The following is an 18670-nucleotide window of genomic DNA, read 5'->3' on the forward strand; positions in this document are numbered from 1 at the left end:
ATTGGAAGCCATGTACTTGGAACCTGCTGGATTCAGTTACAAATTTGCAATAATTGCAGTTCTGACATTTGTACATACCAGCAGTCCTAACTTGTTTACATTTTTGCTGTTCAAATAATGATTTAAGATTTCTACCTTTCCTAAATGTAGTGCCTGGATATTCTCCTAACTTGTTTAAGACTCCTGAGTTACTAGCAAAAATACCCCAATTTTTTCGCAAAATTCTTATACAATAATAACTTAAAACATTGTAAGTAGTAACAAACCTTGTTCCTGTAGAATTAACAGGTAGAACAGAAGCAATGCATCCATTTTTACCTAATTCAGGCACGGGTGTAATATGATAACTTTTGTTACCTAAAATAGGTTTATACATTCCTTTAGCTCGTTTATGATGAACTTCAGTAGTTAATTCATCAATTAAACCTGAAGGATAACCTCAATGTACAAACATTGCTTTCAACAGTTGACATTCCTCTTTAAAGTCATTCTCTGTGGTTACAACGCGGGCTGCCCTCACTAATTGGCCCTTGATGACTGAGCATTTCTGGTGAAAGGGGTGACAACTAGAGAAGTGGAGGAAAGTGTTAGAGTATGTTTCTTTCCTATGTATTTACTTCTTTGAATCTGTCAACAAAGCTGTAGATGAGGGTAAGGTGGTTCACACAGCTTATCTAGATCTCGCCAAGGCTTTCGACACCATCCCCCACTCTGGAATTATAGATAAACTCACTAAACTAGGTATAAATCCTTATGTCACAAGATGGGTTGCCAACTGGCTCATTGACAGAACCCACTCTGTGAAAGTAGCAGACTCTAAATCCAACTTCAGACCAGTGACAAGTGGAGTACCACAGGGTTCAGTCCTGGATCCTCCCCTGTTTGGCATCTACTTCTCTGAAGTACAGGCTAACACAGAAGGTCTTTGGCTAACAAAGTTCACAGATGACTGCAAACTAGGAGCCATAATCAAAACTCCTAACGATGTGGACATCCTACAAAAGGGCCTCACTGAGACAGATGCCTGGTGTCAAAGCCATGGCCTCAAGCTCAATGCCAAAACGTGCATTGTCATCCCTTTCGGTAAAAACTCTGTACCCATGCACTACCACATAGGCGGTAGTCTACTTAACACCGAATGTGTGATGAGACCTTGGGACACAGGTGGACAGTAGACTCTCCTTTGATAATCACATTGCCACAGTAGTCAGGAAATCCTTCTATGTGGCACACCATCACAAAAGGTTTCTCATCCAGGAAAAAAGAGGTCATTTTTCCCCTCTACTCATCACTCATTACACCCATTATTGAGTACAATGCCCCTTTTGGTATGTACCTCACAAGACATCTACAACAACTGGAAAGGCCACAGAAATATCTCACAAAGAGGATTACCGGCCTTAAACAGATGCTCTACGCAGACCATCTCAAACTCCAGCTTTACTCTGTCACTTATCGCCTACTTAGAGGCGATCTCTGCCTAACATACAAAGCTATGTCAAACCCGGAGCTGTTGGACATGCTCCACTTAAAGAAATCCCAATCCATCCAAGCTACATGCTCTAGGGACCTAAACCTTGTCACCACAATAAACAGAACATGCTGGAGGGATAGATTCCTGTCCCAGAGACTTCCCATACTCTGGAACAAACTACCTAGCTATATCAAACAAAGCCCCTCATTAGCACTCTTCAAGATAAATCTTGATGATTGGATGGGGGATAGGAAATTCACCCCGGGGATCACTTCTGCTGGCTGTGCTTGATAGGGGCACAGGAAAATAATTTTCTTGGGTGGCAAAAGCCGGGGTACCATTTGGCTAGGCTTATATAGGCCCTAGGGCCAATAGCCTAGTACCTACCTATGACCCTATGAACCTAGACTCCTTTTCCAGTCATTTCAAATTTTCCTCGGATGATAAAGCTTTGAGAAGCTTCATCTTTTTGCCCTATTCAAGTCAGCAAAAAGTTCACAATTAATTGTACTTATGTGCTGTCCCCTACAAAAACAGATGTGTAAATCTCTTGCCTATCACACTCATATCTACCAAGTTTGCAGGTACGACAAACATTCAACTTAAAATGCCACAAAGTCCACGATGGAGCTGTACAGCTTAGAAAATTTCTTACATTCTTGTACTTACTGAAATCTGCCAATGAATCATATGTGAAAGTCAATACAATCTTAGTGGCTGATTATGTCAAAGCTGCAAGGAAATCTAAAGATGAAACAATGTAGTGCCAGTTTTATTTAAGGATATAAAGCTATCAAATATAAAGAATATAGAGGAGCGAAGTGCATGTTACCTGGAACTAGGTAGGATATACATACTGTAGAAAAATGCGAACAGCTAACTACTGATGAAGGTGTGTGTGACATCCTACTGCTGCACCACTGTAAGAACCATCCTTTAAAAAAGTCCTTATTAACAACATACCCTGATTCAAAGTACTTAGCACAAACACTGTAAAATCTCTACTCAAGTATAAACATATATATATATATATATATATATATATATATATATATATATATATATAAAAATGAAAAATAGAAAAACGCAGCTCCTTACAGTGAAATGCCATTGGGGATGACGTACGAATCCCACCATTCAATTTCTGGGACTTCCCCTTCTTTAAGTTCTTTTTTTGGGGCAATAAGTGCAAGCTTTGTGGATGCCTGAATGCCCGTCTTTTTTGCTGCTTGAGCAATTTCAGCCTGAAGTTTTTCCAGCTGAGCCTACAAAAGGAAAACATGAGTTGATTATTAAGTCTCCAGTTCCACTTGTTCCCTTTCTCACAAACAAGTCAAAGTACTGAGAGTCAGAAATGCAAAAGATTAGGTGACTAAATGGTAACAAATTTGTACTTCAGTCAAACTCCATATGGAATCTACCATACCATATAATACTGAAATCTCGTACACTAGAAACCAGGGTACAGTAATATCGCATTATAAACCATAAAAAAAAAAAGTGAACCTCTATGAATAGGCTATTTACCTTTGTTCGTAACCTTTGAGCTACCTTCTCAAACTTGCCCCGCTCATGAAATTTAAAGGTCCGTTTTATACGGGTGGCAGAGTTAATTGAAAGCCTGTGGTCAAAGTAGGCACTTGACTCTATGTCATCAGATGGTTTTTCCTTCAGCTGCTGTTTAAACTGTTCACGCTTCACAGCTCTAATGTTGGCCTTCAGAGTTGGCATGCGATGGGTCAATTCAATTTCTTTTCCAGTGGCATCCACAGTGCGACCCTGATCATCTAAGATTAGTGGGGAAGGCTTTGTCTGGTCTTTCAGATCCAGTCTACTAAAAAATGAAAAAAAAATGTCACTCTCCTTATTCAAGAAATTTTCAGACGCATTTCCAATTAACCAAATTATGTGAAATACACAGCACATCTGTGAATTTTTTTAAGATTATGCAGATTTACATAATTTAAGCAATTGACATTCACCATCCCTACATGCATGGCTTCTCAGAAACGAAAAAGTCAGACTAAAATAAAAAAAATGATTAGATGAATCCTTACTTTATCCTTCTGAACAAACATATGTGGATTAACCTGCTAAGGTTTACTTTATAAGGCATCACTTGAGAAGAACCTTCATGGCTGCTAAAGACGTGGCTGAATCAAAACTGAAGAATAACTTGGGACTTCTGGACAAATCAGGACTAGATAAGGAGATTCAAGTCTGCGGCTCCCTACTCCAAGGAATTCTGAAGGGTTGGCATAATGAGTTAAGAAGTTTACCTGAGACACAAGATACATGGTTTGATTCTCATCTTTGAAGGGACATTGGCTATGCTTAAAATGACCTGTAAGGGCAGCTTATCCAGTACTTATCTATGAACCTATGAAACTACACCTTTTCACACAGCATTTAAGTCAGTGGACCACAATCTCTCAGCAACTACTCTGACTTCTGGATACCCTTGGTTACTGCTACGTGCCTGGAGAGCAGTATAAAATCAAGATAAAAATGTTCAGTGGGACAACTATGAGGTTACAACCTGAAAAGCTATGAACTGAAGGCCATCTAACTTACCTCTCTACTGTTTCTCCTGTAAGAAAAACAGCCTAGCCTCAGCCTCACCCTAATAATTCTAGCATCAATCAAATAATGCATGAATGCCAAAAGATTAACAACACTCGCCTAGTATAAGAAGAAATCTGAGGAAAAAAATTATGGAAACATAGGGAATACTGGGAACTTTATCCCTACGACTTAGATCATCTGATTGAGGCGGACTCCTCACTAATGTCAGTGTATCACCAAATGACAATTGTACTAAGCAAGTCTGGAGATCCTAGAAATGCATCTAACCAGTATGTCAAACAGACGAAAAAATACAAAATTCTTGGATGCATCAGAGATGGAAGAAAATGGTTACTGTGTATATTACTTAAAAGCTAAGCTAGCTCAGAGGACCAGTATTCTCCTTGCTAATACAAGACTGATACAGCGCTGCCACATTCAAAGTTTTCCTCCCTGAAGTCCTTATAGCTTGAATGCCATGTCCATTACTAACAAGATTAAAAATTTACAGTCAGAAAGAAAATACTTTCCTTTTGCTGGACCTTGCACAAATCTGTTAAACAGAGTAAAGAAAAAAAAAGAAAGAAAAGCTGGCTATACAGTGGTCAAGTCGTCTCTGCCAACACAAAGAGAAAATGTGCCGCCATCTCTCTGCTTTTAAGACTTTGCAGATAGACCAAATGACTGATATCAAAGCCAATGACTTCAACTAAACATAAAAAATTGCATTTTCATTCCCTTCGGCAAAGGAGAAATCCCTTCTAATTACAAAATGAATAATATCCCCCTAAGTTCAAACCCAGTGGTGAAAGATTTAGAAATGCAAGTTGGCAGCAGTCTTTAATAAGGAAAGTCATCTAACTGCACACCTCATAAGCAATGGTATAGCATTCAAATTTAAGGAGGCTTATTATAACTCTCCTGTACTCAGCTCTCATCAGACCAATAACAGAGTACAATGCTCTCTTTCTGTATGTACCTCACCAGACATCTGCAGCAACTGGAGAGACCTCAGAGGTTTCTCACCAAGAAAATTCAGGGCCTACAACACATGACCTACACAAAGACAGACTGAAGGCCCTGTCACGATGCTCGGTATTGTATAGACTGCTTAGAGACTACTTGTGCCTGGCCTACAGAGCAGTCTCAGACCCTGCCTTGATAAAACTGCTGCACATCCACAAATCCAATGGAATAAGATTCACTCACTCTAGGGATCTTAACCTAGCCTGTGATATTAACAGGACATGATGGAGAGACAGATACATCTCCCAGAAGTTGCCACTCCTCTGGAACAAACTTTCAATTCATGTAAACAGAGCTCCTCAATAACCCTACTTAAGGGTAACCTGAAGAACTGGACGAAAAAATGTAAATTTACACTGGGGGTTTCACCTATGTCCCTCTTAGACAGGGGCAACCAGCACTGATCTTAGATTTGCACGCAAACATACACTATATATCTTGGTCTGTTAGAGAACATGGGTAGAAAGTACAGTTTTGTACCTACCATAAATGTAGATGTCCGATAGATATGCAACTGCAGTCATAACATATGGGTTGTCCTGCCTCAGGCAGCCCTCGGTCGGCCGGATTCCAAAGTCTGTGTCCGGCGTCGGCTGGTGTCGCCTCCTCTCCGTCAGAACGGCTGGAGTATAAAGGCATCGGCCGACGCCATCTTCCTCAGTGTTTCTTGCCCCAGATGCCAGGTGCCCTCCTAGGAAGGCTAAATTTGGTGAATGGATAAAGAATTCCAGACATGCACAACAGTAATAAACAGATACACCATAGAGATACCCCCAGCTAATAGGAATAGGGGTAGTGGACCCATAAAGAAGGTTGCAGAGGGGTAGGAGGGTGGGAGAATCCGACTGCAGTTGCATATCTATCGGACATCTACATTTATGGTAGGTACAAAACTGTACTATGTCCTTCAAGAATGCAACTGCAGTCATAACATATGGGTTGAATACCATAGCCAAGCTGGGGTGGTTGGAACTAAGAAAGTGATGGTGTAGCTAAAATGCCCTGCAGGACTGCCGAAGCAAAGCCTGCTCGGGATCTGGAGTATAAAGGTAGGTTGTAGTGCTTGGTAAATGTATGCACGGAGCTCCATGTAGCAGCCTCTAGAATGTCCTTTGTAGCCACTCCTCTTAGGAAAGCTGTGGATGTGGCTATAGATCTGGTGGAGTGTGGCCTAATATTGGCTGGCACACCTTTTCCATGAAAGGAATAGCAGAATCTGATGCAGTGTCCAATCCATTTGGAAATTGTTTGTTTGGAGATTGCTTTTCCTTGTACTCCAGCAGCATAGGCTACAAGCATCTGGTCAGACTTTCTGGTGGCCTTAGTTCTGTCCAAGTAGTAGCGTAGTTGCCTGTGTATGTCCAAAGTATGCAGCAGTGCTTCCCCCCTGTTTTGAGGATTGGGGAAGAAAGTAGGCAGGTGAATGGCTTGATTTAGACACACCCTGGAAATTACTTTTGGCATGAATGAAGGATTGGTTCTTAGAGAGACTCTATCCTGATGAAAAATAAAAAAAGGAGGTACTGCCATGAGTGCCTGTATTTCCGAGACTCTTCTTGCTGATGTGATTGCCAATAGGAAAACAGTTTTCCATGAGAGAAATTGCATTTCTGAAGTTGCTGCTGGTTCAAAGGGAGGAAGAGTTAATTTTTCCAAGACGAAGTTGAGGTCCCATGCAGGTACTGGCGGTTTCCTGGGAGGTTTGATATTCTTTATCCCCCTTAGGAACTGTCTTAGCAAAGGATGTGAAAACACAGGTGGATCACAATTGTATTTTGCTGAGATTGCTGAGGCATGAATCTTTATGGAAGAATATGAGAGACCAGTATGAAACATTTCTGCCAAGTATTCCAATATCTGAGGTATACTCAATACTGTTGTATCCTGACTCCTGTTAGCATTCCAGATGATGAATCTCTTCCACTTGGCTGAATAGGTTTTTCTGGTGGAAGGTCTGCGTGCTTCCAGTAAGATCTCTTGAACTTCTTTGGAAAGAGAGATATCGGAAGGAGTTATGGTAATCTCCAGGCTGTCGGATGCAATGTTTTCAGGTTTTGATGAACCGTCCTGTAACTGTGTTGTGTTAGAAGCAGAGGCCATAGGGGCAGAGGCCACGGTTTGGTCCGAGTTATGCTCAACAGCAATGGGTACCAGTGCTGCCTTGGCCAGTCTGGAGCTATCAAAATGCCTGTTGGTTGTTCTGATTTGATCTTCAGTATCACCTTGGTCAGCAGTGGATCCAAGAAATTTCTGCTCAGCTTGTCCGCCAGTACATTGTCCTTGCCTGGCACAAACTGGGATTGCAGATGTATCTTCAGACTTAGGGAGTTTTCCCAGAGAAACAGTTAGTCTGCAGAGGGGATAAGAATAAGTGCCTCCCTGCTTGTTTATGTACCACATAACAGTGGTGTTGTCTGTCCTTATTAGCAAATGTCCTTGTTGAAGTGATTTTTCGAAAGTCTCGATTGCATGTATCACTGCCAACATCTCTTTTTGGTTTATGTGCAGATGCCTTTCCCTTGGTGTCCACTGACCTTGTATGCATCTGCCCTCCATGTGCGCCCCCCCATCCATGGTCTGAGGCATCTGTTGTAATCATTTGACCTGCTTGAGGTTTGTTGAAAGACATGCCTTTGTTTAACTGACTTGCTTGAGCCCACCACAAAAATTCTCTTTGCAGACATGGAATGAGTGGGATTACGTCCTCTAGGCTTTGGCTGTGTTGGGACCATAAGCTTTTTAAGTACCATTGCAGCTTTCTCATATGAAGTCTTGCCAAAGGTATCAGAAGAATGCAAGATGCCATGAACCCCAGGGCCTGCAGGATTTTCCTTGCAGTCAGCTGGGAGAGCTTTGCTAGGCCTTTGAAGTACTCTGGTAACTGCTGTTGTTTTTCCTCTGTGAGATAAGCCATCTGTGTTTTTGTGTCCAGTTTGGCTCCTAGGAAAATAATCTGTTGGGATGGCAGAAGTCTTGATTTCTGAATGTTGACTGTGTATCCCAAGGCCTGTAGTAATTGAATGACATAGTCCAAGTTTGCTATCAAGGTTTGCTTGTTGTCTGCTTGTATGAGGCAGTCGTCCAGGTAGGGGTATATTTGAATCCCCTGGAGTCTGCAGTGTGCCACTACTGATGCCAGGCATTTCGTGAACACTCTGGGCGCAGTAGATAAGCCAAACGGCAATGCTGAGAATTGATAATGCTCTGTCCCTGCAAGAAATCTGAGGTATCTTCTGCAGCTTTGTCTGATTGGGACATGCAGGTATGCCTCCTTGAGGTCCAGAGTGACCAGCCAAGACCCCTTGCCCAGCATGGGAAGGAGTTGCTGCAACGTCAGCATTTTGAACTTTGGCACAATGAGGTAAGTATTTAGAGTAGACAAGTCCAGTATAGGTCTCCATTTGTTTTCCTTTCTTGGAACAAGGAACAGTCTTGAATAAAATCCCTGGCCTTGTTCCTGTGGAGGGACCTTTTCTATTGCTTTTATATGTAACAGCTTTGAAACTTGAATGAGTGCCTCTGCCCTTTGATGAAGTGGCAGGATTGGCATGCCTTGTCTTATTGGTAAAGTATGGAAGTGGAATCTGTAACCTTTGTCTATTAAATACAGAATCCAGTTGTCCTTGGTTAAGATATGCCAGTTTTTTAAGAATAAGGATAATTTTCCGCCCAAAGGTGCTTCTCTTTGAGCCTTTGTAGACGGTATGAAAGTCAAGTCATTGTGGTTGTCCTTGTGGTGCAGCTGGACTGCCTGCGCCACTTCTTTAATTTGGTGGTTGCCATTGGCGGCCCCTGTAGGAGCCTCGGTATTGCCCTCTACCTCGGGCATGCCTGTTTTTTCCCCTTTGAAACTTGTCAGTGTCTGGAAAGGACCAATTCTTTGAAGGCCAATTCCTGCTGAATCTGGGTGGCTGAACCTGGAGGAAATCTTTGACTGTCTGTACTGATTTAGCTTTTTCCTCAACGGACTTCAACACATCTTGTGCATTAGCACCAAAAAGCTTCTGTTTTTCCAGAGGTGCATCAAGTAATTTTACTTTAACATGGTCTGGCAGTGGCTGTTCTTTTAACCAAGCATGTCTACGTATAACAGCCCCAGTCATAGCTGCCCTACATGAAGCCACCAATGCATCATAACCACACTGAAGAAAATGATTGCTAACCTGCTGAGTGTTATGTACTAGATCCTGCAATGCCTTTCTATCAATAGGCTCAGGAGAGGCTAGCTTTTTCTGTAAATCATCCAGTAAAAAAATCCTGGTACTGAAACATATGAAAAAGGCAGTTAAGTGACCTCATGGTCAGGGTGGTAGAGGTATAAACTTTTTTACCCCATCTCTCCAGAGACCTAGCTTCCCTATCCGCTGGCAGTGGATTCTTGGCTGTGGAAGTAGCCACTCCCTTGGGGCCCTGTGAAATAGTTTCTAGATCCACAGAATGGGCCTTAAAGAGATGTTTGTGGGTGTCAGGGACCCTATAATATCTGTCTGGCTTGACAGGAGCAGGAGGGAGAGAATCAGGGTTAGCACTGGAGTCTGTGAAAACATCATCCAGGACATCCATAACTGGAGGGATAGCTAAAGGTCTGTGCTGGTTTAGCTTGAGGAAGGTACGTAGCCTTTTCCTGGAATCAGAGAATTCCTGACCCTGCCATTTAAAATGCTCCCTCATAGAGTGTAGGACTTCACCGAACGAAAAATCCTCTGGAGGAGAGGCAGAGGGAATTGATTCCTCAGCATCAGAGTCCTCATAGGCCTGGAAGGATTCTTCTTGGGTATCTGAATGCTCAGAATCCCCAGAGGCTTCATCTGAAGAGAGGTTGTCGGCCTGCTCAGTTCTGGGCCTTTTCTCTGCAGGCGGCTGAGAACCTCTGTCTGGATGAGGCTGAGACCCCCTGATAAGAGAAATAAGATCTGCAGCAAGAGACATGATCTGTTTTATCAGAAGAAGGGGCCTGGGCAGTAGGTTTAGGATGGGCCTTGGCCTGGCTGGCGGCCTTAGCACGTGCAAAGGCCTTGATGGACATGGATACAGGAGGCCTAGCTGCCCCACATGCAGGAGTAACCTTGTCCACAGGAATGGTGTCGGGTAGATCCAGAACTTCGGTTTCTGGAGGAAAGTCAACAACCGGCACTGGTGTAGACTCAGAGACCGAAGGACGAGTTAACGCTGTGTCGTCGGCCTGGAGCGTTTGAATTACCGCTTCTGAAGGGACCGAAGCACTCGCGAAGGGTTTAGGAGGAGTATCGGTGGAGGAAGCGGGCAGAGGATGTCGGTCCCGGTCCTTTCATTTTTTGGATGATTGAGTAGTCGGTTGTTCCGACGGCATGATATAAGCGAAAGATTCGCCGAAAAAGTCTTCGGCAAATTCTGCCTGGCGCCTGAGTGCACGCTTATTAAAGCAAGCACAGGCAGCACAGGCCGAGACGTCGTGGTCTGGGCCCAGGCAAGGTAGGCAATAAGAATGGAAGTCCTTATGAGGTATTTGTTTACCACAAGACAACAATTATTAACTTTCTCAATTTGTTCTGACATCGGCTGAGGCAAGAAAAAATGTTCCCCAATGGGGTACTTCGCTTTTAGATGACTTCGGTACTGAAAACATAGGAACTGACCGACCGGCACTTGCGAACTCCTTCTGCTTCAGGCACCGCGCGGCAAGAAAGACCGAGGAAGATGGCGTCGGCCGATGCCTTTATACTCCAGCCGTTCTGACATCGAAGAGGAGGCGACACCAGCCGATGCCGGACCCAGACTTTGGAATCCGGCCGACCGAGGGCTGCCTGAGGCAGGACAACCCATATGTTATGACTGCAGTTGCATTCTTGAAGGACATCATGGCTAGGCTTGTAGAGACCTTAGGGCCAATAGCCTAGTAACCTCCTTTGATCTTGTGTGTCAAAACTAATGAATGTAATTCAGAGTTCTCCCATTTATTCATTAAATCCACACTGTTACTGGTGGTCTCTTCCTGATCAGCTTGATCTCCTAACACCAGTCTTTGGTTCAAATCCAAGATACTTCTGACTCTTTTAAACAGCCTCTGGGCGTTTTACAATCTGTCAAGCATTTTTATTTGGAACAATGGAAAAAGGTTCACTGGCAAAGTCTCTCGATGGGCTTTGTTATTGTTAAAAGATTGAGAAGCTCGAGTCCCCTTCAACTTTGTTGGCTCACTTTTTGGGTAAACATCATTTCCTCCAGAGACTGTTCCGCTATAATATAGTTGATCCTCCAAGAAAAAATATTCTGAAGATGGCTGGATATAACTTGAATTTTACACTTATCTCTTGACATCCCCTGATTGCAGGGATAAACTCAAGTTTATTCTGTCTAGTATACAAAAAAAAAAAAAGAAGTTATGTACTTACCATACCGTTCCCATCTGTGTTGTTCATTTTCATTCTTCCTCAACCATTGGGTTCAGATCTGATCGTCGGATCAGACTAAGCCAATACTATAGCTTGTGGCCAACTAGAACTCTTGAGATAGCTGTAAAGTGTCAGACATAGGGCAGACAAGTTTAGAATCATATGCATACCGTATGATGCAAGCATCTTTAGTAGCATCACTAAGGTTGTTAATGAAATGCTATAAGGGAACAGGGACAGAAGACAGCCTTGAGGAATGTCAGTTTCAATGGAAAGGCAAAGGGAGTATGAGTCTTGTCATATGACACTGTTCACACTCGCCTAGATAGTGAAACATCCAATAGAGTCATTTATAAGGCCAAGGAGGTGAAGCCTGTGCAGTAGAAGCTTGTGGGATACTGTCTTGAATGCAGAGAAGTGGATGGAAAATTAAAACATGGCTGTATGGACTATGAATTTTGATTGAGGACTCGTATCAGGCAAGTTCTCAGGGGTTTTGTGAAAGGCTCCCAAGAAGAAGAATGCAAACCCCAGATTTTGCTGATTCGCTCCAGCCCTAAGTGCCTTTCTACTCTCTTCTCTTCTGCTGCTTGGCTTTTACCATAGGGCAGAATGACTCAGTTCCCTCCAAGTGGGTGCTGATGAAAGACACATTGAAGTTCTCAGCAAAGATACAGTGCTGAAGCCAGGCATGCCTAAAAATAATAATCCCTGCTGCAACTCTTCAGATGACTCCACTGACTGTCATGGCTAGTCACATGGTCAGGTTGAATACAACTCCAGTTTGTTCAGTAGATCTCAATGCTGCAACATCTATAACATGCTGAACATCTACATCTCATCTGTTAGTTCATGCTGAAATCTGATCACATATATGACACATTTTAGTATCTTGACAAACAAGGTGCTGGATGTGGAGACATATTTCCCAAAATAAACTAGAACTCTAAACTCGTTGCCTTTTGGGTAGACCACAGATCTCTCGTCTCAGGATCACCTCTTGAGGGTAGCAGCCATAAATACAGACTGTCCACAGTCTCCTCAATCAAAATTCATACTCCTTGAGAGACTAGAGGATCTGGTCTGGTATCCTTTGAACAGGAGGTTCAACACCAGGCTCTTGACAGGCTCTTTGTAGCACAAATAAACAATTTCACCTACCGGGAAACCACCCAAATGGCAGGCAGCTACAAGTTACTCATACACAGAGTTGAGATCAACTTTCCAAACCCTCTTCTGCATCATAACTTCCAGGATTTCCCCAAATTTTTCACTTTCAAGGAGGGGACAGTGGGCAGTCTTCTCAATTGCTGTTCTCTGTATCTGGGGTGGGAGACTCAAAAGAAGAATCTATATGTTTCCACTTGCATGTCTTCTCTCTGAAGCCACTCAGAAAAGAACTGTCTGATGTGGAGGTGGAATAAACTAGACCATTTATCTCCATGGAGGCTTTTCACTTTTCCCCTCTTGTGAGAAGATGACGGAACTGAAGACCCAGGGCTGTAGTGCTGTGGCTGAAGCCAAAACAGTGCAGAATCTGCAGACTGGTCAGTCAAAGGTAATTTCTGTCTGCATAGACAAAGATGTGAAGATGATACCCAGTGTCAATATGCACTGAAGTATGGAGCTAACAGCTCCAGAAAATTCAATCTCAAGTCTCCTACTTCCAGTCTAGACATTAAAAACAACGGTGGCACCAACACGAAGGTAACCGGTTACAGGCTTCAGGCATCATACACCAAGTACATTGGTACTCAAAATAGTCCCAAGCTGCAATGACATCAGTAATGACAGAGGATCAACATCTTGTTGCCACGAAATGTTAATTCTAGAAATGCTTGCGATTGAACAAATCTAAGTTGAGAGAAACTGATGGAACTGCAAACATTAAAATTATCAGGGAGATCAATATTGACAATGGAGCCTAGTGCTGGAACACTGGCCTCAAATCTACCAGTACCAATGGGTGACTGACGAGAATGAGTCTGGATACAAGGAAGGAGCAGAGCCTTCTCTTGCTGCCCCAGTGTCATCTTCCAAACTCTCACCATCTTCTTCCCACCAAGCTTAATGAAACAAGACTGAAGAGAAAATATGAGGCCCATGCTCTGTGAAAACCCAAGAATGGCTCTTTGCACATCAGGGCTTGCAATTCAGATACCTTCTTAGCTGAGGTATTGGCCATGAGCAGAGCAGAGCACAGCAGTTTTCCAAGTCACATTCTTAATAGGGGTTGATGCAGCTAGTTCAAAAGGGATTGTAGTAAGCCTTTCCAAGACACAGTTCAAGTCACAAGGTGTGGCAGCCCTGTTCATGGACGGTCTCGGGTGCAAAACTCTATTCAGAAATACTTTCACTAGTCTCATGTTTGCTAAAGGTGAATGATATGCGGCAAAAGAAATGACAGCGAAGTGAACTTAGACAGATAAGCCAAACCTGAGGCATACAGCTAAATGAGACACTGCAGTATCTGTGGCAGTGTTGCTTCTTTTGGATCTCACCTCTTTACCAGATAATCAGATGGAAAAACTTCTCAAACTGGATATCCAAGATTTCATTGTGGATGGTTTCATAATCTCCTTAATAGCTTCCTAGCATACCTTGTGGGTACTGGTGGCTGAAGGGCATCGGGATGACACATCCAAGCAATGAGCAAAAGTGTCATTAGTTTGGGATGCACGGACCAAGGACCTCTGTGATTAAGAGGGAAGGTCAACGAATGTTGGTAGCAGCTGAACTCAGACCCCCCCTCAATACTTCCATGATCAGGGTCAACCAGTGTAGCTTAGACGAGAAAGGTGCTATAAATATCTTGGCCCTCTATCTCCACATTTTATACAGCATTGGGAGGGTGCAGAGTGAAGACGGAAAGATAGGCCTGTTGAGTTTACAGAGAAGGCATCTATTCCATTGTTTCCTTGCAAGGTACTCTTAAGCAGAACTCTTTCAGCTGCCTGTTGCTTGGAGTTGTAAACAGGTTTTGTAGTACACCAGTTGCAGGAAGATATCCATGTCATACCAGTTGGTGTAGGCGTGCCTTCAGTCTCTTCAGTTGATCCATGACAGTCCTGACAGGGTATACAGACTGCACTGAGAGTCACTCTGTGTTGTAAGGTAGGTCCCAAGCAATCATGCTAACTTGAAAGCAATGTAGGACCTTGTCCTCTGGTTTGCTGACATACCTGACATACCAAATTACTGTTATCTGGCACCAACTAGAAAGTACAGTCTTTCAAAAAAGATATGTACTTACCATAACGTTCCATCTGTGTTGTCCATTTTCATTCTTCCTCAAGTGTTAGGGTTCAGATTCGATCTTCGGATCCAACTTGGCAGTTACTAAAGCTCACGATAACCATAAAGTCTGAGCTTCTCCCTTACCCATAATGCAACAACCCCTAACATACCTTAGATCTTGTTTGCTGATTTTACCAGAAAAAATATCTGTTAACATGCATCTATAAAGAGATACTTAAAAATGTATGTGTTCCACAGAGGAAACCATATCAGCTGCTCAACCTAAAGGACCGTGGTGTCCTTATATCTCATTCCTCCAGAAGTTTGTAGAAATAAAGGATGGGGCTTGGTGGGCGGGAAGTTGAGGAAGAATGAAATGTCAATTTTCATTCTATCCTCAGCTGTTGAGACACAGTCCCCAGCTACCTAACACCCCACATGGACTCCAAGGAAAGATATTCCTGAGCACAGTAGAACCAAAAGATGCTCTATCCCTCGAGGCCAGATCTAATTTGTAATGAGTGATAAAGGTATGAGGACTTGCTGAATTTGTTGCTTCACAAATGACATCCATGGAAAACCTGGATAGAATACTGAAGAAGTTGCCATGGACCTAAGTCGAATGGGCACAGGTTTAGTTAAGGTAAGACCCAATTTGTTACAGATAAATGAAATACAGCCAGCCATCTGGCTAAAGTTACTTTTGCGACTAGTTTACCCAATTTCAAATCTGTAAAGAAAATAATTGGTCTGTCTTTCTTACATCTTTTGTCTTATGTACATAAAAATGTAATTGTCTGTAAGCACACAAAAAATGCAACATGCATTCACCTTTGTTTGCAAATTTAGGAAAGAATATGGCAAATTAATCAACTGTGATATTGGATTCTGACACCACCTTGGGAAGAAAGGATGCATTGGTTCGTAATTCAACTCTATCTTTATGAAAAAATCAAGTAGGGAGGTTTTGAAGACAAAACTTGAATTTCTGAAACTCTTCTAGCTGAAGTAATGGCTACTAAAAAGAACATTTTCCAAATAAGAAACTTAAGGTCACATTTCACTCCTGGTTCAAAAGGGGAATGTATTAAAGCTTGCAGTGCAAAGGTCAGACCCAATGGTGGGGTAGGGTTTTTAAATGATGGTCTCAAAAAGAGTGCCTCTCAAAAATGCTTTGCACAGTTCAGCAGAGACTACTGAAAACTTTCAAATCCAATATGAAAATGAGACATTGCGGCTAATTGAACCTTAATGATAGAGGAGCTCACCCCTACATTGAAAAGTAAAGCTAAAAATTCAAGTATGTTAAGTATCAGAGCTGAGAAAGTATCAACATGATTTTGTTGCACCCAGTAAACAAATCTTTCCCATTTACTTGAATGGTGTTTTTGTGTCACAGGTTTATGGGAAGATGAAAGGATATGGTGGACAGGTGAAGACAACATAGGCTGTCTGGCTATTATTGGAATAGGAGAAACAGGCTGTAAGCTTGAGGTTTGAGATGTCTGGGTGAATCATGTCTGAAGGGTGAGAGGTGGTCTGGAACTGGATCCAGAATCCAAGGTATGTAAAGTAGATGAGGCCACAGAAAGGGGCAACACATTTCTCTAGGCCAGTAAGGTACAATGAGTATGACTTTGCTCTTCAACTTGACAGTTTTCTGTAGAAATTTTGGAATAAATGAATTGGCAGATAGGCCTAAAGCAGACTGAGAGGCCAATCGTGAAGTAGAGCATCCCCCAGTGATTCCCCATGTGGGAGGATTAAGGCAAAGTAGCTGCTACATTTGTAGTTTAGGGGAGAAGCAAAAAGACTGCAACAAGGTTGGCCCCATCGAAGAAACATGATTTATGCCACTTTCCTATTGAGGGACCACTCGTGAGGTAGAAGAATGGACCTGCATTTTTTTTGTCTGCTATCACACTGGACTTTCCTGGAATGTGCATTGCTATGAGAAAGCGGTTGTATGAGATTGCCCACTGCCACACTCTGAGTGCTTCTCAACACAAGGGGTATGATCTGGTCCTTCCTTGTTTGAAGATGTACCAAACTACTGACATTTTCCATTCGAATCGCAATCGCCCCTGATGGGAAAGCATCCTGGAAGGTCTGCAATGTTAAAAGCACTGCTCTTGTCTCTAGGACATTGACATGCAAATTGGTCTGTCTGGGGGCCCAAGTGCCTTGGACTGTTTTCTCTAGAAAGTGCTCCCCCCACCCCAACTGGGAAGAGTGTGTGGTCATTATGGCCTTGGGCTGAGAGAGAAGAATGGATAAGCCTTGTAGAACTTGATCTGATTGAATCCGCCGCCACCAGAGATCCCTCTTGCATGTGTGAGTGATCCTTATTTGTGCTGATGAAGTACAGTTGTGTACACTTACCATAGATGTTAGAGTGTATTCACTGTTGCAGTCATCACACATGGGTTATCTGCCTGCAGGTAGCTCTCAGTCGGCCAGAATACCAGAGTCTTGGGATTTCTGCGTCGGATGCTGTCGCCTCTTCCATGACATCGTCAGGGGTATAAAACATGCAGCCAACACCATTACATCAGTTTTTCTTGTTTCAGATGTCAGGAACCCCCAAAATAGGAAGCAATTAAATGGTGTGGAACACCTTCAGTAAAAAGTAAATACCACTGCCATAAGACAGGGCCAAAAAGAGGACAGGTAGACAGTACAGAAATGTCGGGGCTGGAGGGAGGGTAACCAGGACTGCAACAGTGAATACACTCGAACATCTACATTTATGGTAAGTCTACACAACTGTACTATGTTCTTCGTGTTTCACTGTTGCAGTCATAACACTTGGGTTGATTCCCAAAGCTGAAGAAGGGTGGAGGCAGTCAAGAAGTACTAGGGTTGACTAGCAGGCCTTCTAAGACTACTGTGGCAAATCCAGCTCTGGATTTAGAAAAGATAGGTAAAGTGGTAATGCTTGGTGAAGGTGTGTACAGAACTCCAGGTTGCAGCTTCCAGGATGTCCCTTCCCTGGTAGGGACTTCCCTGAGAAATGCTGTAGAGGTTGAGGTAGCCCTAGTGGAATGAGTTCTGATTCCCTATGGGGTAGGTTTTTCATAGTGTTTGTAGCAGAAATGGATGCGGTGTGCTATCCATTTGGAAATGGTTTGCTTTGACATGGCCTTGCCCTCTGCCACTGTAGCAAAGCTGACTAGCAGCTGGTCAGATTTTCTGAAAGGTTTAGTCCTGCCAAGGTAGAACCTGAGCTGTCTGTGCATATCCAAGGAGTGCAGGATCCTTTCCCCTTTGTTCTGAGGATTAGGGGAAAAGGCTGGTAAATGGATGGCTTGGTTTAAAGCCACACTGGATACTGCTTTGGGCATAAATGATGGATTAGTCCTGAGGGAAACCCTGTTAACATGGAAAATAATGAAGGGTTCAACAGCCATTAGCGTCTGTAACTCAGACACTCTTCTTGCTGAAGTAGTAGCTAGAAGAAAGGCTGATTTCCAAGACAGGAATTTTAACTCTGCTGAAGCAGCAGGTTCAAAGGGGAGGGGGGGGGTGTGAGCTTCTCCAGTAAAAATTTAAGGTCCCAGGTCGGGGTGGGAGCTCTCCTAGGGGGCCTTAAATTGTTAGCTCCTCTCAGGAACTGTTTGATGAGAGGGTGAGTTAAAAAAAGAGGATGCTCAGTATTATAATGAGCTGAAATGGCAGTGGTATAAATCTTAATAGTTGAAAAGAATAAGCCTTGTGGAGCAGCTTTGGTAGGTAATCAAGGATTTGAGGCAAGTTGGGCACAAAAGTGTCCTTTTCCTTGAGACTGACTCCAAGAACAATATCTTTTCCACTTTTCAGAATACGATTTCCTAGTACTAGGCCTTCTGGCCTCACGGATGACGTCCAGCACCCGTTTGCCGAGTGATGCTGGTGGTACATTTAGGGAATAAGCCAGGCTGCAAGGTTTAGGGTTTGCAGCTGTGGATGCAAAATCTGTCCCTCCTGCTGAGACAGCAGGGAAGGTGTGTGATGTATG

At 43.1% G+C, this 18670-nt stretch overlaps 1 protein-coding gene across 1 annotated transcript in view; it reads right to left on the reverse strand.

Moving 5' to 3' along the window:
• Positions 1 to 18670, reverse strand: part of PRPF3 (pre-mRNA processing factor 3) — a 1139821-nt gene that overhangs the window by 546885 nt on the left and 574266 nt on the right. The window contains exons 9-10 of the mRNA XM_044079913.1: positions 3002 to 3308; positions 2573 to 2739 (exon numbers count right to left, since the gene is read on the reverse strand). Of these exons, the coding sequence (XP_043935848.1) occupies positions 2573 to 2739; positions 3002 to 3308 (474 nt within the window). The remainder of the gene's footprint in view (positions 1 to 2572; positions 2740 to 3001; positions 3309 to 18670) is intronic.

Source organism: Protopterus annectens, chromosome 8.part0 (genome assembly GCF_019279795.1).
Source record: "Protopterus annectens isolate FY-2018-M chromosome 8.part0, PAN1.0, whole genome shotgun sequence".
Lineage (NCBI taxonomy): Eukaryota > Metazoa > Chordata > Ceratodontiformes > Protopteridae > Protopterus > Protopterus annectens.